The sequence below is a fragment of the Diadema antillarum genome, unplaced genomic scaffold, assembly GCF_040938485.1.
Source record: "Diadema antillarum isolate AM-2024a unplaced genomic scaffold, OU_Dant_1.0 seq00001002_RagTag, whole genome shotgun sequence".
In the NCBI taxonomy this organism is placed as follows: Eukaryota; Metazoa; Echinodermata; class Echinoidea; order Diadematoida; family Diadematidae; genus Diadema; species Diadema antillarum.
This window is the reverse complement of record NW_027271840.1, coordinates 112,847-135,005: the sequence shown is the minus strand read 5'-3', so window position 1 is coordinate 135,005 and position 22,159 is coordinate 112,847. Positions and strand designations below refer to the sequence as shown.

Here is a 22,159-nt window from a genome sequence, read left to right as displayed (position 1 = left end):
ATAATGAAGCTTATAATTTTTTATAAGGAGCACGATTTTAAAATGTTACAAATGTTGAAATGGGGGGGGGGGGTCGGAGGGGAGTGAGATAAAAAGTAGAGGTTGTAATATGCATTCCTCTCAGTATCAATATTAACAAGGTACACTTTTTTGTGCATAATACAAAGGAAGACATAGGGTCTAACCACTCATTTGATGAGATGAGGATCCAGCTTTTAAAGTTTTGCCAGATACTTAGAAACCACTTCATGGAAGAGCATTTCTGAGGTTTTGAAATGGCTGGGATATCCAAATCAAAAAAGTAAAACAAAGCGAACCTAATAAAATGGAGGGTCCTATCTTTTAATAAGATCGTCTGCTTGTTTGATTGTTTTTATATCTCAACCATTTCAAAACCAATTTTCATCAACCTTGCGTCATAGAATTGAATGCTCTTTCATGTTTTTCTCATTATCTAAAAAAATATAATAATAATAAAAAAAATCGTTGGAAACCTCACATAGCTACATGGATAAAGGCGCTGCCTTTGGCGCCAGAGACATAAGTGTGTACATTATCAAAGTTTGGACACGTGCAGGTTCAAACCCCAAGGATGCGGAAAAAGCTCCCCTCTTATGTCATACGTCAGTATGAAGCGCCATATAAATGATCGTAGCGTATCAGCCAGAATTCAACTTTGTCAGCAGCTGGCGCCCGTAGTTTTGGTATCATGGTGCGCTGTCGCCACTTGTGAATTCCCCCTAACACGAACCTGTATGCCGAGTTGCTACAGAACTATCGGTGTCTATGACGTCATCGCTACTGGATAATAATGTCGAATGGGTCATCCACAGGTGTCTCATTTGCATATATTTTCGAAACAAGTTAATTCTGTATAGAAAGTCTATTTCTTTTTTCTTGTTTTGCAGAGACATTGCTAGTTATCCTACACCTAAATTGGTAGAAAATTAAATCGAGTTAACCAGTTTCCATAGTTTTCTTTTTGCTAATCAAAAATATAAAAACTCAGCCACCCTTCCTTGTGCGTGCTCTGCATGCATGCAGCGCAGCCAGTCATATTCATCATGCAAATGAGTATTCCTCCAGTCACAGAGAAACAAAATGGACGCAGGTGTGAACACTAGTTAGAACTACATGTATGCTGTAATGTCACGGGAATGCGACAAGACGATTAAATTCATGGAAGTTTCGTGATATTTTAGTGTGAGGTTGTGGCTGTACGATCCACTAAGGAATTCTCACACCCTCCATGGATGTTTTAGGGGAAAATGAAGCGATTCAGCAGATACTAAGTAAGTATTTTTGTCAGTGCGAGTGTCAGTGGTAGTATTTTGACTTCACCGTGTTTAGTATACCAGTGCCATTATTACCAGTCTAGACCGTACCGCAAACCGAGGTGATCACACGTAAAATATTACGGAAGACTAGCGGGCAGCAGCACAGTGAGATGTGACTCGCTGTCTCTCTGCTCTGCCGGAAAGAATCTAAACTTCACCTCATGAATTTTGTACTATTGATCACGTTCTATCGTATTGAATAACTTCGATGTCTGAAGGGCAGTAGAAGCCAATCGTAGGGGTCTCTACTATTGTTTGCATGCTACAGAACGAAAACGATAAATTTTAATAAACGTAATGTAAAATTAGCAATGTTATTGTTGGGCCTACAAAAGCCCCAACTTGTGGGGGATAGTGTTCCGTGCCGTGGAGACTGCCCGCGTCTGGCTTCACGGAATAGAACCTAACTTGTTAGGACTATTAGGCCTACCCCTTCCGTAAAAACTCAAAGTTAAAAAAAAAAAAAGGAAAAAAAAATGAGAAAAGACTCCACATGATAGCAGTAACTGTTAGAGATGGATTTTTCTGTCTAACATCCCGCATTGCATCTCTAGGGCCTAGATCTAGGCCTACTGTAGATCTACACATTCTTTTAATCTGCCTTTTTGACTGTCCTTCGCTCAGGCCATAATGTTGCAGGAGCGGAGAGAGGGCAAAAACAGAAATCAAGAAAATAATTTTAGATTTATTTCCAACAAGTAACGTTAAACTCTACTACATTATAGTACTACTACTAATAGTAGTACTACTAAGCTTGTAGGTAGGGTATAGGGTGCTGGAAAAGTGGAAATTTTCATGTATTTCGTGCTACCAGATCAGTGTGAAAAAAGAAAAAGTTTAATATTTTTGCATGTCATCCACTAAAAAAAGATGGTAAAATTGATAGAACCCTATGCGTGTCCAACACATCGACACTGTGCATTGTACATATGGGTGCTGTTCGTTGTTCCGAAGGTTCGCTATTCCGAAGGTTCATTATTCCGAAGGGTCGTTTAATCCGAAACATGCAAATTCCCTATACAAAAAATCCGTTCTACCTACAGGTTCGTTAATCCGAAAATTTGTGGCGCTATTCCGAAGGTTCGTTATTCCGAAGATTGGTTGATCCGAAAATGAAATTCGGAACAATGAACCTTCAGAATAACGAATCTTTGGAATAAAGAGCCTTCGGAATAACGAACCTTGGGAATAACGTGCTGTAACCATGTACAGAACACATTGTACATTGTACATGTACAAGTGTATGATACTGACACCCCTTTAGTTACACCTTGTATACAGTACTCTCCGCGTAATCGGGTATCGCTTAAACGGGTACTCCGCTTACACATAATGTAATTGGGTAGTAATGTCAAAAATCAGTTCCAATGCACATTAAATTTACCTGATTAACGGGTTGCCCCTCCGCATAAATGGGTAAATAGTTTTCTTCTATTTGAAATACAATTTCTACCCACATTTTGTCGCAGATAAAACACTTTAAGAAATCATGAATGTCAAATTTTCCACGGGTAATCGTATTCTCTTTAGTTTGCAAAGAAGACCGATCATTTGGGGAGTGATTAAACAAACAGTGAAAACATATTTGTCCGTAAAAAGAGTGTAAATTATTGCTTCTGACTCGGCAAGTGTAAATGTAAGGTACAACTGTATGTACAATGTATAATGTGCCGTGCAAGCATGCATAAAAGCATTCAGTGTACATGTAGGTGTTTGGTGCAGTGGACAATGCATATACTGTACGTGTAATGTACATCGTACATACATGTACACACATTGTATGTGTCAACTGTGAATGAGCGTTTTCTTCTGCTAATCGGGTACTCCGCTTAATCAAGTAAGAAACGCTCTGCCCGAGCCGCCGATTAAATGCGGAGAGTACTGTATGGCGTTGCGCATAAAAAATGAACTTTCACGCATGAGACTATGCACAGTGCAGTGGTTTTGCGTTCTCCACAGTTCACTGGGGATTTGATGATGTCCAAATATAACTAAAAAACCCGATAATAAACAAGATCAACAGCAAAATAATGATACCATAGATCATAAATGCACCATTGGAAAAACACTACATTTGTGTACACGTGCATTTCACACGTATTGTCAATGGAGAGTAGGGGTGTTGGTTTCAAAACTATGGTGAGTGAGTCAAAATAACAACCCACGCGTTCGAAGTCAGTTATCTTGGAACATGTACAGCAAATTGCATTTTTAATGAGTGCTTGTGAATTGAGAGTATAATTATCTTTACATGTGAGTATTAAAAATTTCAGACAAATTGTGACATATGTATACAATGTATTCTAAGGATCTATTGGTATACAGACTGTGTAAAAAGACGTTTTATAGGGTGTCGATGTGTTGGACACCCAACCATACATCCTACATGTCTAGATTCCTTGTAATTAAAAACGGGTGAAATTCAAATATGAAAAAATTACTCACACGAAAATACAATTTGTAAGCACTTTAAACATTACAGGTAAATTTACCTCGATATTAAAGTGCAACGTTTAGAGTAGAAACCTCTCCCAGAGCCTAGTCTACAGTAGACAGGCTTCATGTTAATTGTTATGTGCATACATGTGTATAATGTTTATACCCAGTGTATACTTGTACACTTTAGGCCTACTGTCAAACCAGTGTAGTACACTTGTATGTATATTACAATACACTTTAGGCCTACTGTCAAAGTGCATAATGTCTGACAGTGCAAATGGGCGAACTCAATATGACTGGATTTTGCTGCTTGACCTCATCTCCACAATGACAACATCTCTTCAAATTTTACCCTAAGTACAACCTTTGTAGATCGTATGATATAACTTTACATGTATATGTTATGCATCATTACACCTGGATAGAACTCTACTGTAAAGGTGTACATTGTATACCCTACAGGTACATATTTTTATGCCTCCGCCACGAAGTGGTGCCGGAGGCGTTATGTTTTCGGGTTGTCTGTCCGTCCGTCCTTCCGTCCGTCCGTCCTTCCGTCCGTCCGTCCTTCCGTCCGTCCGTCCGTCCGTCCGTCCTTCCGTCCGTCCGTAATGAATTTTGTGGACAGGGTAACTACCAAATCCTTTTGAGGTATCCTAATGAAACTTGGCATGTATGTGTATTAGGGGGTGAAGTTGTGCCTATCAACTTTTGGGTGCACATGCTCAAGGTCAAAGGTCAAAAGGTCAAGGTCAAATGCTTAAAATTTTACTATTTCCCTCATATCTATGCAATGCCTGAAGATATTTTCTTGAAACTTAGTGTATACATGTACTACCCAATTAAGATTCTCTGGTGAAAGTTTGGGGTCATGAGGTCAAAAGGTCAAAGGTCAAAAGGTCAAGTAAAATGTTAAAATTTCACTTTTTTCTCTGTATCTTGGAAATTGTTCAAGGTATCTTCATGGAACATAGTGTATATGCATCTACTGACTGGCAGTGGTTATCTAGGGAATTTAGGGTTCATGGGGTCAAAGGTCAGGGGTCAAAGGTCAAGGGCAATACTTCAAAATCTTACTATTTTCCTTATATTTATGCAATGCCAGCAGGATATATATTTTTTTAAACTTGATGTATGCCTGTCTAACCCAATAGAGATTCTCTGGGATTTTTTTTTTTTGCCAAGAAGGTCAAAGGTCGAAAGGTCAAAGATCAAGTGAAAGTGCTGAACTTACTTTTTTCTCCATATCTCGGAAGTGGCTCAAGTTATCTTGAAACTTAGCACATGCTGAATTTATGTATGGGTCAATCCACGTCAAATCATCCAATTTTCAGAAAAGTTGTCACCCGACCCCCTCCGATTTTCTTTGAAATCGCACCAAATGTTCCCCAAAGTGTCTGACGGAAAATCCCAAAATATTTTGCCCCAAGGTCAATTGGTTGCTAAGATACAGCCTCACATAGCAACCGTTGCGCATTCCAAAATATTAGTTAAAAGAAAATTATGCATTTTTGATTGATTGTGGTAGCATGGATATTTATGCAAAAGTGTTCATTATCTGGAAATTGGAAGAACTTTATAGTCTTTGCAAGAAAAAGTGACTGTGACGCGAAATTGACTTTTCGTTAACATGCACGAGGTCACCGAAAATGGCGTTAAATGTTAATTTCGAAAATTTTAGTGCATATTTAGAGGCTAATATCTTCCACATTTTCATCACCTTAGGTTCTAAAATATTATGCTGTTGAAGGCTTTGACTTGCTCAGTGATTTTAAAAAAAATCAGCGGATTCGTGCCCACCGTTTTTACGGAGAGCGCCCTCAAAGTTGACAAAAATGAAAAATGTGCCAAATTCAAGGTCACAGATCACCCTTCGTCCCACCTAGGAATGGCATCAATTTTTTTGTATTGATAGACATTTACCTATATTACCTTGGGTTACCAAAGAAATTTTGCTACCGAAATGTTCAATGGTAAATTTACCCCACTGAAAATGGTCGTAAACGGCCAAATTCCCATGTAATATCACATATTGGGTTTAGAGGGCATTTCAAATGTCCATGCTTTCAAGATGAAAAGCCCTAGCCCTGTGATATTTGCAGTAGGGGCAGTCTGTTATACATATTTTAGTAATATATACCACAAAACACTTTTATTACATTATAATGACCTTGAAATTTAATCCAAAATTTGAGAAAAACAATAAGTCGCTCCATTTTCCTCATTGCACTGCATGACATGTGTTTTGAAAGACTTTTCACATAGCAATATTTCAAGAATTATGAAAGCTGACAGCCTAACATATTAAGGTTCTAAACTATTTGTGCTCTTCTTTCAGATTTAGTGTCAATTTGATCATGAATGTTATACCCTTGACCTTGAAGTGCTTCTAAAAATAGCTGTAAATTTGTTAACTACAAATTACACACACAACAGGTGTTTTATGGCATAACATACTAGGGATTCTTTCACAAGCACAAAAGTTTTTATGGTGTAAATGTTATATACTGGAATAAATCTACAGGTTCTTGTAAGATATGTTACAATTAATTACTTTGTTCTGACAATGACCCTGAATTTATCACCTTCAAAATCAGGAGAAATGCCTATTCCTGCCCATACAAAAAGTACATACATGTAATAATAGTTGATTATGGACATTGCACCCAACACATAAGAATGATTCTTTTTCTAGCCTGTGAAACGCACATTAAAAGCACTGAGAGTCATCTTTTTGGGGGGATTTGTTCTGTAACTTATGACAACATCCAAAATCATTTCCATTCTTATGTATTTTCTTGTTTTTGGAATATTTGTTATGTATTTCTTTGTTTTTTATTTTCTACAGCATTCGTGTTTTGTTTTTATTGGAAATTGTCACAGCCCACTTTTTCTACCATAATTTGAATAGATTTAATCAATCAAAGTGATAAATAGTAAAAATAGTCAAGTTTTTATGAGTTTCACCACAAAGCACTGTTTTCCATAGGAAATGCACACAAAATCACAAAATATTACTGTTCACTTTTGTGATTGAAATTGAGGGTCATTGTCAGAACAAAGTAATTTATTGTAACATATCTTGCAAGCACGTATAGATTAATTCCAGTATATAACATTCACACTATAAAAAGCTTTTGTGTTTGTGAAAGAATCACAAGTACATCATGCCATAAAACACCTGTCTGTGTGTAATTTGTAGTTAACAAATTTACAGCTATTTTTAGAAGCACTTCAAGGTCAAGGGTATAACATTCATGATCAAATTGACACTAAATCTGAAAGAAGAGCACAAATAGTTTAGAACCTTAATATGTTAGGCTGTCAGCTTTCATAATTCTTGAAATATTGCTCTGTGAAAAGTCTTTCAAAACACATATTACATGCAGTGCAATTAGGAAAATGGAGTGACTTATTGTTTTTCTCAAATTTTGGATTAAATTTCAAGGTCATTATTATTTAATAAAAGTGTTTTGTGGTATATATTACTAAAATATGTATAACAGACTGCCCCTACTGAAAATATCACAGGGCTAGGACTTTTCATCTTGAAAGCATGGACATTTGAAATGTCCTCTAAGCCCAATATGTGATATTACATGGGAATTTGGCCGTTTACGACCATTTTCAGTGGGGTAAATTTACCATTGAACATTTCGGTAGCAAAATTTCTTTGGTAACCCAAGGTAATATAGGTAAATGTCTATCAATACAAAAAAAATTGATGCCATTCCTAGGTGGGACGAAGGGTGATCCGTGACCTTGAATTTGGCACATTTTTCATTTTTGTCAACTTTGAGGGCGCTCTCCGTAAAAACGGTGGGCACGAATCCGCTGATTTTTTTCAAAATTACTGAGCAAGTCAAAGCCTTCAACAGCATAATATTTTAGAACCTAAGGTGATGAAATGTGGAAGATATTAGCCCCTAAATATGCATTAAAATTTTCGAAATTAACATTTAACACCATTTCCGGTGACCTCGTGCACGTTAACGAAAAGTCATTTTCGCGTCACAGTCACTTTTTCTTGCAAAGACTATAAAGTTCTTCAAATTTCCAGATAATGAACACTTTTGCATAAATATCCATGCTACCACAATCAATCAAAAATGCATAATTTTCTTTTAACTAATATTTTGAAATGCGCAACGGTTGCTATGTGAGGCTGTATCTTAGCAACCAATTGACCTTGGGGCAAAATATTTTGGGATTTTCCGTCAGACACTTTGGGGAACATTTGGTGCGATTTTAAAGAAAATCGGAGGGGGTCGGGTGACAAGCACTGGATGATTTGACATGGATTGACCCGTATGTTCTGCCTGACAGTGCTTCTCTTATAAATCAAAGGCCAGATGAAAATGATAACAATTTACTGTTCAATACAGAAATTGCGCTTTTTCTCCATACCTTGAAAATTACTCAGTGCATAAACTTATGAAATGGTCAAAGTCAAGTTAAAGTTCTTAAATCCCCAAATACATGCTCTCCTATTCATCCAATTAAACATAGGTCAAGGAAGGTAAACATTCAATACATTTGTGACAAACATGTCATTTTAATATTTTGCCAATTTTGTGAAAATGTAATCACACATTGTCCACATGTACTATAGACCTATTAGGAGAATCATGCATTATGGCGGAGGCATACCAGTCGCCATAGCGACATTTCTAGTTGTTATTATTATTTTGTGTGTGTACAGATGTGTGTGTTTTCTAGGGCCACTCTTGTTTCATTGAAAAAGACACATGAGCTTATAATACTTCGGTAACTTTTGGCAAGATGCTCATTATACTGATTTTGAACTTTTTTTTTTTTTTTTTTTTAATATCGTATCGCTTTTTATCTAGACTACAGTTTGTTTCGGGTCTTCACAGTGTCAACATCCTTAGCCCTGGCCGTATAGCTGGATCATGGATAGACATGATCTGTACACTGTACATGTACATAGAACGTAGCATAAATGGCACTCTCTAGTGCAGCGACAATATGTACAATAAGTGTATTAAAAGTTATTTTTTTCATGCTCATGCAGCGGACATAGTGCATCTTAATGCAATCAAGAACTTTTCGCTATTTCAGCTTGAAAATTGGTCAAGGGTCTAGGGCGGTACAGCTACAATGTAGTACAGGTCAACAAAATAACAAAACCAACAAATGTTGCAAGTACACAAAGTTCTGTACAATCCTGACAGATACTACACGTATGACATTGCAAGGACAGTTTTTCTGGTGGATTTTCTTGATTTTTATTGTCTTTTAAAAGATATTTTTTTGTTACAATTTATTTTTTTCAATAAAAAATTAAAAATATACTTTGAAATGGCCTCAAAATGTAAAGGGGCATGGACAAGAAACACATGTTTATTTATTTGATTTCGCCTTGCCACTACCCTTTCCTTTGTTGGTTTTGTTGTTATTGTTGTTGTTGTTGTTTGCTTGCTTACTTGTATATGAGATACAATTCACGTTTCATTTTTAATATTGGAATGTCTTGCAGCTAATTTCTTATGCACCTCTTCTCTGGTTTCTTCTCTTTCTCTGCAGACCAGGGCATTGATTTGGATCAACTAGAGAACTTCTTGACAGAATCTGATGCGAATTTGTGAGTTCAATGCTGTAAAAAGTATTCTTGATGAATTGTTCTCTACCTTGTACTTGTATACTTCTCCCCTTTGTAACTCCGTGTTTGTTTGCGTGCACATGTACATTCATTGTACAACGTTCTGTTAAATCTGTACTGTGTTGTATGTTTACTGCCTGCAGTGTTAATTACAATGTATGGAGATCATGTACAACAGTGTACACTGCATCTGTATTGAAAGCCCTCAGTACATGAACAACCACGATTGTGATTGTTAGAAGTAGAAAGGGAATTGATACATTTAAAGGTGCATACTGGAATATACAGTACATTATGTGGGCATACATTTTGATATTAAAAACACACACACACAAAACAACAAGTTTACAAGCAGACAGTTAAAACAACCAAACAAACAACAGTGTGACAGAAATTGACTTACTTTTATACCAATGTTACTTAAATACAAGTACCTATAAATGAGACAAAAACCTTTTTTGGGGAGAAAAGAATACATTTTCTCATATACTGTATGGCCATTTTTACAATCAGTGGTGTAAAATGCAGTATTGACACTAATTGGTGTATAACTTTCTTATACACTGACAGATATGCATTATTTTTTCTCATAAACTTACCACCCACAGTGTCTACCTTGGGTACCTTAATGAACTTTCCTCTCTTTTTCTTTCAGATGTGGCAGGCACTTACATGCTTGAAATCCAACACTTTTGATGTACTCACTCTGACATAGTATTTTTGTCAGAGCTAGCATATTAAATTGTTTATTCCTTTTCATTATGTTTGTTGCTGTTGTGATAGACAGGTATCCAACATTAAGACCTATTATGTTTACCAGGTTCTGCTTCTGTCTTCTTTAAATACTGAAATTGTCCAAACTTTATGTTTCGGAGGTGACATTTTCCATTAACAATTAACCCCTCTTTTGAGTTAGCTCTTGTTCACAATTCTGAAATTCAACTTTGCTAATTTCCATCAAAACAGAATAGTAATCAATCTGAGTTAACTTTGATCCAAAGATTATTTAATTCAAATAACTTATCATTTTTTGGTGAGCGTTTATAAATTTATGTAACTTTTCCGTTAACATTTCTGTCACCTCCGAGACAACAGATTTACATTTTTGTATGTATTTAATTTTTTTATTCTTGACATCAGTTATACATTACATTTGCAAAAATGTAACATATCCCCTCACATTATCTCTGAAGGAAGGTAGTAGAAATATAGCCTGTTGTTTTCATTTCGGAGCAATTTACAATTTTCCGTTAACACTTGTCACCTCCGAAACAATTGTCCCCTCCGAAACAACAGGCATATTATATTTGATAATTTCTCGAAGACAAAGCAATTTTGTTTGATTCTGTCCAATTGACAGGAATCTCTTTTGGATGACAATAGTAATATGGCAACAGGAAGTGAGAATTTTCTAGGGATTAATAAAAGATTCAATAAAAACTAAAAATTACTGTTTCGGAGGTGACAAAACACTGTTAACAAGATTTTTTGTTCATTTCTGTTGAAGAGAAACCATATCATGTACTCCAATGGTTTCATTTATTTTAGTAACATAAGTTTGAAAGTGGAGAAATCAACTACCACACTCTCACTCTTTTTTTTATTACTAGACTGTACGTTTTAGGGCAAATTTACATTTTTTCACTTTTTTTAACAATGAGAATGCACAAAATACACCCATCTGTTATATAATATTGTAATCAAGATCATTTCTCCTGCTTTAGTTAAGTAAACATATAGATGCTTTCATCTTTAGAAGCTTGATTTCCAACAAGCAATTTAGTTGTGAAGATTTACCAATCACAGCTTTCCTTGTAGGTTGCTTTTTCTTGTGTTTCGGAGGTGACATTGTTTGTTAACACCATATTGTTATGTGATAGTGAAAGGCAAGACTTCAGTTCCTTTTCACTATCTATTAACATTTTCTAATACATTTAATATACTACAAAATTATCACAACAGAAGTGACTTTTGTATACATAGCTCACCAGAATTCCCTTGATACCAAAGTAATACATGTGGCAGTTCATGCATGCCCTAGTCCACCATCTTAAAAAAAAAGAATGTAAAAAAAAAAAAAAATCATCAAATCATCAAACTCCACAAAAAGGCCACATGCCTATACATGTAGCTGGTGCACAACTTGTTCTTGAATTGTTGTTTTTCCATGTACAATGTGGTAATCATAAACAAAATTATGTGATTTTTTTTTTTTAATATGACAATAATTATTACATTTTCCAAGTTGAACCAACTGTTTATGACATTGTATTTTTTAAGATTATTGAAGTTATGTGACAACTATTAGTGAACAGAGGAACAAGTCCCCAGGACTGGAAAGGGAAAGATAAAAAAAAAACAAACAAAATTTGTAGTTCTATTTCAGTACTTTTGATGAGGTGTTTACCTTGTTTTGTTATTATGTTTTATCTTAGAATTTGGCTTTAAGTACTGGAATTTCAAGGAAAAGAAAATAGTTTCTTAAAGGACAAGTCCACTTTCATATACATGTGGATTGAGTGAATGCAAATGTTCAACAGTAAAACATATCATTGAAAGTTTGGGGGAAATTGGACAATCCATTCAAAAGTTATGGGTTTTTAAGTATCTGGGCAATCACTGCTGGATGAGACGACTACGACAGTGTATGATGTCACATGCATACAACGATATAAGGAAAATATAAGTGAATTTCACAAAACTTTACTTTTTGAAAAAAGTGCATATTTCTTGAACTTGCTTCTGATGTATTTTAGGGCAATATTATTCACCCTGCCTTCCAAAAGAGAGAAGTCATGTGTTCTTTTGTTGTGCAAGAAAAATGAAAATACAGAATGTTGAATTTTCTTGATACTTTCTCTATATCCTTGTGCACATGTGACATCACAAGCTATAGAAGTCTTCTCATTCAGCTTTGACTGAGCAGATACTTCAAAAATCCATAACTCTGGAACGGATTGCCTTACTTCCCTCAAACTCTCACTGATGTGTTTTACTAATATTGCTATATTTACTCAACCCTTATGTCTATTGAGGTGAACTTGTCCTTTTCCAGTTTCGGTCCCTTATAGGTTTATTTGAGACCAGTTTGTGTCAGGGACCTTCTGTGAAGTTGATGGGGAAAATTACTGAACAAAAACAAATTTTCCCCTCAAGTTCACAGAAAAGCATTATGCTGCTCTCTTCAGCTGGGAAACACAAACTGTTGTCTTAACCAAACTGTAAAAACCTGTTAAAGATTAGTATGAATTACAATCTCAAACAAAATATGAGCTGGTATCCATTATCATGAAAGAGAATAACCAAACAAAATAACAAGTAAAAACTGAAAGAAAGAGCTTATATTTGAAAATTAAAGCTATGAGGAAAGACATGAATGTTCACTAAATATTTAACACCTGAGAAGTTGGGTTGTCTCTGTGTTGTGTCACCTCAAAAACAATAAAATGTTTTTTCTTATCATATACTTTTTACTCTCAAAAGTGACTGTTAAATATGCATGATTTGCAGGTAATTTTCAATCAATTCAAAAAATGTAAAATATATTTTAGTAATGTCAACAGTTTAAATGAATCTGGTGTATAGAAAATTTATCCCAGATGAACCAAACACCTTTCACCAGTATCATAACATTGGTATGGTGGCTATCAAGGATGATGAAGAATTCATGAACATCCTTGAATTAATGTATTTATAAAACTACCTGCAAACAAAAACGTACACAAGTCAAATAAGAATTTTTGCCTTTGGTATTCATACCGTATGTCCCCGCCAAAAAATTACAGTGGTACCCTCCGCAACGATAACTTTAAAGATAGTGAATCAATCTAAAATACAATGTAAGGGATTGAAACTATAACTCATTGCCCACGCCTTACAGAAAACCCCATTCACTTTGCTTCAGAGGTCAAAGAGAATTGAGGATTTTTGTAGAGCATGTGAGGATTCCCTTCCCTCCAAGTTCTGTATATTGTGCTTACACATTAATATGCAGTTCCAAGAGCATCCAAGTGCTGAACTTGGAAGAATCAGACTCCTGACATCCTTTATAACAATCCACATTTCTTTGAGATCAATAACCAAATTGACTGGGGCTTTCTGCAAAATAGAGCTAAGATGTTATAATTTAAGACCCCAAAGTAGAATTTAGTTGATTTAATCATATTGGGTGCTATCAATGCAAAAGTCTAATTGTAAATTTTTTTGGGGGGACATACAGTTGTAGTATATGAATACATGAACACAATGTTAACATTGAATGTCACCTCCGAAACAAAGTTATTCTTCCCTGGTGTTGTGGAATAAAATATTCTGAGAGTAAAGAAACATTACTGAAATGATCTTACACCCTCATTTCAATTTAAGGTACAAGTAGAACATGGAATGCCATGTTTCTTCAGGTTACAATATCTAGCTTATGTCCATCATATTCTTACTGTAAATTAATATTCTAACACAATGTTAACATTGAATGTCACCTCCGAAACGAAGTGATTCTTCCCTGGTGTTGTGGAATAAAATGTTCAGAGAGCAAAGAAACATTACTAAAATGATCTCACACCCTCATCTCAAGTTAAGGTAGAAAATGAAATGCCATGTTTCTTCGGATTACAATATTTAGCTTACATCCTTCGCCCAAATGGAAGGCACACTACCGGTACCCATGCTAATTAATGAAGTGTAACAAAACACTTGTTCTGTGTGGTTTATCTGCTTGAAACAGGAGTTAATTTCTTGTTCTCGAATTATAATTATTAAAAACATTGATAAAAAGAAGAAGTTTTTGTGTTATTGTCACTTATTCTAAAAAAAAAAGTGAGTGTTAATATTAATGTCACCTCCGAAACATTCTAATATGTTAACTGTCACCTCCGAAACATCCATGTGTGAAAAATCCAAGTTTTAAAGAAATGATTGGAATTTTATTTAACCTACATAGGAAGGTAGCCCTTCTTAAAGACTTGTTATAGTAAGAGTTTGACCTGGCCTGCCCTCAATTAAATAGTTAAAATCTTAAAAATTGCATGTCAATTTGTATTTTTAGCAAAAATTTATAAATCTCATGTATTTTTTTTTTTTAAATTCACTTTATATTCAACCCCCAAATAGTTTTGATTCACAAACTATATATTGTTGTTAACCATATAAACTTTGCATGGTGAAGTTTGACTACAGAGTTTTGTCAATATGGTGCAATTCATGAAAGCAAAATTTTGCTTAAATTTACTTCAGGTGCCAGGGTTTTCCTTAAATTACACCAATAACCCTTCAGCTTTAACGTCTGAAATGTTATTTTTTCAAAAATTTGAATACTTTCAAACAGGAATCAAACAGAATAATGAAAAAATATTTTGTTTGAAATTTTGACCCTCCGAGTACAAAAGTTACACCACTGATCGTAAAAAAGGCCGTATACGCTATATATTTCGCGGGGGTTTTATTTTCGCGAATTTCGCGAGTCGGGAGCTATTCGCGAAATTAACAACACGCGAAAATATTACCTTCCAAAATGAATCCCTTGCCTTGATGATACGAACATTTCAGTACTACAGCATGTCACAGCTTACCGAACAGACCATACTGGCTATAAGCTTGTTTACGCACGTCCACGTCTACTTACGAATACTGTAGAGAGCCAATCCATTATCGCAAGGGGACCACTCGTCAGAAATCTAGCGCGATGGACTTAACCACTTCAAAAATGTTGAATTCTAACTTACTAGTTCGCAGAGTTTGGTAAGTTTTTTTCGTGCAGTGTAACTAGTATCATTCTTATTTGCTAGTAAGTTGAAAATTCACACTTTCTTTGCCACTTCATATTTTCTCTGGTCCCCCAATCGCGAATTTAACCACTCGTGAAAATATGTGACAGCAGCAATTCGCGAAAATTTATGTACGCGAAAATTATAGCGTATACAGTATTTCCCTCTTTGGCAAATTATGCCTATGGGATTTGCGTGTTAAAAACGAGGGAAATGTAGCATCCGCGCATGTGAGCTCCATGTGATGAAAATTTGCTGTTGATGAGAGTTTCTCGCGGAGAGGTTTCGTGATGAAGGGCAAATTCCCATACATTAACACGTAAAATTAGAAGGCGATCGCTGCACCATGTGTATGGGTGTGTCTGACTGGGCTGTTTCTGTAACGTGTGCATCATACATGTATTGTACCTTCAGGAGTTTCGCGACAGAGGGCAAATTCCCATACGTGAGCACGTAAAAATAGAGGACGATTGCTGCAACTGTGTGAACTGGATGTTGCACGCGCCGCATATCTGAATTGTGCCTAGGGATTGTGTGCATGCGTGTGAAAGTAGCGTTGACCAGTGGTGTGGGGTTGAACCTACTGTAGCGTCGAGTGGAATTATTACCGTAATTTGGGAAGTTTAGATTGTAACGATTTAATTTAATGTTCATGATGCCCGACATGGGTAATAATAATAGTTACGTTCAGACGGCAGGCCCTAACCTCGAGGTAAGGAAACCTCGAGGTTTAGCTCTTGCCCCCTAACTACAACGTGTGTCCACACGACGAATCTTAACCTCGAGGTTACGAAACCTCGAAGTTAAGCTTCTGCCCCCCGTAACTACGAGTGGGTCCCACCCGATGTTAAAACCACAAAACCGGAAGTTTCAGCCCACACTGCTAACAAGGCGTCTATTTGTTCTTTAGTCCAACCCTGTCGGACTCGCTTACAGTACTCTTTTTCTCTGTCATGGTATGCAGAGATAGCACTGCACTGATGACTTTATGCCTTTATGAAGATATTCATCGAAAACATTTTTTTTTAGCGTCGGAGAAGAATATAGAATACAGTAGCGAGTTCGACGTGTTCAGTTTCAGAGATCAAGCGCATGGGAAGAAAAGATGATGTTGTTGTGTCGTGCGTCATAGGTTTTTCACGTGTAGTGTATTTGTGGTGTACGTTTGGGAGGTTGACCCGGAAGCAGAGAGAAATTGTGGGGGCTGGAGCTTACGGCGAGGTCACTCTTAAACTTCGAGTTCGTTGTTTTTTGTGTCCACACGGTGCTTAACTACGAGTGGGGACCCCCCGCGGCTCGTGGTTAGAGCGCTAACCATAAGATTTCTCGTGGCTCGAAACATCGAGCAAACTTCGAGGTTTGCTAACTACGAGTGCGTCTTCACGGTCCCTAACTACAAGCTCTAACCTCGAAGTTTCCTAACTTCGAGGTTAAGGGCTCCCGTCTGAACGTAACTAATGATATGGACTGGCTACTTTCGGGGGATATAGACATTACCAGTAATTAGCCTCACTTGAATTGTATTGCCCAATTCTAGTTCAGGCAATAAATGTCATCATCCCCTCAAGGCCAGTCCATAATATTAATATTCAGGGTGCTGCACACATTGTACATGTACACATACATGTAACTTTTTATACCACTTGCCTGGTTGGGCAAGCAAATTTTCAAATTTGCTGCAAAATACTTCCCCAAATATTAATTTTACTTGCCTGAAAAGAAAGCCCAAAATAGAAGGAAATGCAAGATTTAGAAAATCAGGTGTGTACAGTCAAGGGCTGTACAATGTAAATAAAACACAATCGTTTGAATTTGGAAACAGCACACATTGATTCGCACACTTAAACACAATGGAGTATTGATCCAATCAAGTGTTGCTGTTGCATTGCATTGGGCTTTTTCATGTGTTGGAAAGTTGCTGAAATGAGATACATACATGTACAGTACAAATAGCCATTATCTTTGGGCTTCTGTATGGTTGACTTTGTGGGTTTGTTGAGGGGAATACAGTGTAACCAAAGGGGGGCTACGCGTATCAAAGTGGCTTCAGAACTTTTTGCTTGCCTATGAAATTCGGGCAAGCATTTGTTCTCATTGTTCAAAAGACACTTGTCCAAATTTGATTTTCACTTGCCTCAGGCAATCGGGCAAGCACGTACAAAAATTGTATGTGCGCGTGTTTGTAGCATGCTGATATAACAGACAAAGCTTTAAAGTTCCAAATTATGGAAAGAAGAAAGGAGATTAAAAGAAGGTACAGTGTATACTGGTAGTACAAATGTATTTCCATAAATTACAGTATGCCTTGGCAGCGACAATGTAATTTTGTGTGTGTGTTTACCACTGTGAAGATTTCCTGCAGTGACAGGCTGTTATGGAAAAAAGGGCTCCAGTATGAAATACTGTAAACGTGGAAATTTTCGCGGTACATTAATTTTCGCGGATTTCGCGCTACGTTCGTCTAGCGCGAATTCAAAAACGCGCGAATATACATTTGTATCTTCGCAATTTTCTATGCACATTTTGAACGGCCTGAATTGTGTGCGCTTCGTCGATGATACTGCTACGTAGTACAGACATGTTTACGCATATTTATAGCAGTATCATCGCACGCACCGAACGCAGTGAGCCCATGGCCGATTGGTGTGCTACATCCACGCGACTACAGCACTAGTACTACAGTACATGTATCGAGTAAAATACACATGTACTACGTAGTTGAGCGCTTGTACTCGCACTCGCGCCGTTCGCTACATCGCTTATCGTACATGTACGCTGGCATCGCTGGATGAAAACAGAGACTGTGTATTAACCCGCTGCGGAGAGCGAATTTAAGAACCCGCGAATATGTTTTCGAGCCGCTCAGCGCGAAAAATTAGTCGCGCGAAAATATTGACGTTTACAGTACAGTACATACAAGTTGTAAACTGATGCTGTTGAAAATGCATGTGTACAGTACCATCCATGTACCGTGTATCATTCAATACCAATTTCACTAGTTACTACAATTTGTATCACAGGTACTGTACATAGGCATGGGATGTTGTACACTGGTACATGTGTACAGTGTTCATGTACATACAAAAATGTACTTGCATGTACAAACTGTTTACATGTATGTATTACGTAAAAATGTACATTTGTAGTGTATTTACACAAAATGTATGTACACTGTACACAATAACTGTACAAGTGTGTATATTGTAGATGTACATGTGTACTTAATACAGCATGTAATGTACATGTGTACACTTGTACATTTGTACAAGTACAGGGCCCCATTTCATAAAGAGTTGATATGATACACTGTAGCAACTCTCGCTGGAATGGCAATTGTCATGGTAACGACAAGAATCCAGCTTCCTGATTGGCTGTTGCTATTGGAAGTTGCCATTCCAGCAAGAGTTGCTATCATGAAATGGGGCCCTGATGACTTGATGTACACGTACAAGGTTGTACAATGTACACTATAGGAACCACATGAAACCAGTGTACATTGCACATGAACGTACAGTACAGTGTAGGTTTGACAGGTGTGATGTACATGTAGAGACACTGAGTTCATCAATTTTACACATTTTATGGCTGAGCGTTGTAAACACATGCCTGTGACAATAGTGAATGAAAGACTTGTACTCAGTATTAAAAGAACATTGTTGTACACATGCACACTGTACGTAGTACATTACATTGTACTGCAAGCCCAACTGGATGAGTGTACATTGGTACCTTTTAGAGCAAACTTTCTTGCCAAGTATTTTCTTGTTATTCTGACTGTTCAAAAGCTGACTCAAGGCAAAGTTTTGCACAACATTTTTTTATGCTGTTCAAAAAATCTAGTTTATACATAGGCTATAGGTTATACATTGTAGATTGTACAGCATGTCTACTATGTTTGCACATTTTTTCATGTTATCATATGGTACCATGTAGTCCATTGTAACAGAAACATTGTACAACACTTGCAGATAACATCCAAAACAGAAGTCGCATGACAGTGTCCAAAGTCCAGTGTGCTCTGCCCTTGTGCAGCGCTTTTCTATTGTGTACACATAATGAATGGAGGAGACTGCAGCTAGAAGCTATTACTGTGTGCATATTTACAGTGTGTTCTGATTTTATAGCACTCTTTGTATGCAGTCCTGTACACCCCCTTTTCACCCCCCCCCCCTGCTATAAAAACACAATGAACCAGTGGTTACCAATTTTTGTTATGACAGGTACAATTTGTAGTTCATTTTGTTTTGTTTTGTTTGTTTTTGTTTTGATTCATGACATTTCAGTGTGCACTGTGCATTGGGCCCTACAGTAGGGCCTTCAATGGCATTCTTCTCTGTATACTGTTACGTACATATCTTGTACATACATGTAATGTAGTACAGAGTTCAGTCAAAAACAAACAAAAGAAAACAATCCAGAACAAATGAAAACCTTTTGCTCGTGAGAAGTAAAATAAATGGTCTGCATGTAGAATTGTAGTACACTAAATGTACATGCTGTACTGTACATTTTTATGAAACTGAACAAGTTTAATCTTTATATTACATAGTTTGAATAGTACAATGTACACCTGTACTTGTACAGTTTGTACAGTACAAGCTTTGTGTAGTGGATAACCCTGTAAACATTGATATTTTTGCATGATTATTATTATTATTTTTTTTTTCCACTGAGCAGCTCAAAAACACATTCTAGGGTTCCTCAATTTGTGCTGTGCAATTATCAACCCATTCAATATTTGCAGAGAAAATGGTGAAGATATTTTTAGGGGTTTTTGAATTTGCGCTAGCTGGAAGTATAGTGGCGTGAAATACTATGTACATGTATGCGAAAATATATGTACAATGCAAAATTATACCGTGAACATTTTTGCATTATATTACCTGTATACAGTATTAAACTGTGATTTGTACATTTGTATACACATACATGTAATGTGTACATGTAGTCATGTCTATTATCTACACGTGTACCAAATCTACAGGGTTTGTCCTCTACGTACAATTGTACAAAATGTACATTTGTACACTTGCACATCATACAGTTGTACAGATTGTGTACACAACATTATGTATAGTGCTATACAGCCTTTACAGACATCTCTGTTTTCTCACTTTAGTTCTGTAGAGTGGTGTTACCATGGTACTATGTTAATTCCTTGAGGAAAAACTTTTGGTGTACCCTGTCCCTCCAGCCTACTACTGTACATTTGTACTTTCATTCCTTTTAATCTACAATGTACAATCTGTACATAATGTAGATCAAATTGATGTGGCCTTGTAACAGCCTGCAAGTGGTAACTTTTTGAGGGATGGTTCGAATTTAACTTACAAACTGTAAATCATTAACCAAAAACATGACTATCATATTAAAGGATATTTTGGGGTAAAGACCAATTGCAGAGTTGTGCCAGCATGACATCATCATACATACCTGTATCATCTATCAATAAACTTTTAATAGTACGCATGGTTGCAACCAATACATGTACATTTGTATCTCTTCATTCTAATCGCAAAGAAATGAGAAACTTCCTAATTCCATATCAAATGTCCTACATGTACAGTAGTAAAAAAAGAATTTTCAGAGTAGTTGAAACCTACAAATTGTAAAGATTTTGTTGTTTTTTTTTTTTCATCTCGTTTCTTATGCCCTATTATCAAAGTCAACTTACAGTTTTGTAAACAAAATGTGGAGTTCCATGCTTAAGTCATCTTCTTATTTGTCTACAACAGAGCACTATCCGATATAACCAACGATGGATCCCTTGGCCTCACCCACGGTGGTCAGGGGCCGGCTGGGCAGCTGCTGCCCCCGAAATCACAGCCCATACCTTGCATGACAGACAATGGGGTCTCCGTCTTCGAGAACCTCGGCTTCAGCAGCGAGGTGGACCTTGATGGAATTCCCACAGTTCCAATGAGGTGTGTGGAGTGATGATGATGGTTGTTGTTAAAACTGTACATGTATTGTACATGTATCCCATGCATTTAAAGGGACGCAGTCCTCACGAAATCTAAAAAAAATATGTTGTTGTTGGTACCTCCAATGAACCACTTTCATCAAAAACAAACTTTCAAATCACCAAATAAGCTCGTACATTTCGGTTTAAAAAGTGTGACTCTGCAAATGAGCAAGTCTTGGCGGAGAGTCATACGTCATCGATGCACAACTCTTTCCAGCGGTGTTCTGCTCGTCATCCCTAGTTATTTATAAATTTATACATGTTTACTATTTATTTTTATATTAATTGTAAATAAGCTTGAAATATTTTGTTTGAAAAAATAAAACCACATATTGTCACATTTTATGAAAAAATCAGATATGATCATTTTGAACACTTAAATTGGTTTTCTGAGGCACGGCTGTCAAATTGAGATTAGGGCATCAATGACGTTGCACCTTTTGGCAGGCTCTTAAACGATCGCTTGCAGGAATTATTTTTAAAAAATCGCGTACGGAGACAATTTTTGATGTCCACGTGTATAAATTGGTGAAAGGTTATATTTTTTACTCTTCTTAATTATCAGTACAGTGAAAATCTCAGGACTGCTTCCCTTAAAAGGCACATGGACCTGGGATTTATTATCAAGAGGGTGCTTTTAGGATGCAGTGGCGGATCCAGAGGGGGGTGCAACTGGCGCATGCCCCCCCCCTTTATTTTTCGTTAAAAAACAAAAGAAAAAAAAAGAAAAAAAATGAAATGAAACCTGGAAGTGGCACCAGAAATATTATTTGCGCCCCCCCCCCCCCCCACCCCACCCCTTTACAGAATTCCTGGATCCGCCCCTGGGATGGATGGTTTAATGATCACTGCCTTCTTCAACAGATGTTGCAAAATGTATTAAAAGCTACAATGTGAAATATCCATTATAGATATTATGTTTTTTAAACTGTCAATGAAAAGTACAAATTGTAGGTCATGGGCAGCGTATTATTGCTTGTTCTAGCTTTAATAATCATTCACAATTTGCTGTACAGTACGTGGAGCAAGCCAT

The 22,159-nt window shown here is 36.6% G+C and overlaps 1 protein-coding gene across 1 annotated transcript in view; it reads left to right on the top strand.

Moving 5' to 3' along the window:
* The first annotated feature begins 1,135 nt into the window (after positions 1-1,135).
* Positions 1,136-22,159, top strand: part of LOC139742476 (myelin regulatory factor-like protein) — a 55,360-nt gene continuing 34,336 nt past the window's right edge. The window contains exons 1-3 of the mRNA XM_071653014.1: positions 1,136-1,292; positions 9,324-9,381; positions 20,897-21,085. Of these exons, the coding sequence (XP_071509115.1) occupies positions 1,250-1,292; positions 9,324-9,381; positions 20,897-21,085 (290 nt within the window). The 5' untranslated portion in view covers positions 1,136-1,249. The remainder of the gene's footprint in view (positions 1,293-9,323; positions 9,382-20,896; positions 21,086-22,159) is intronic.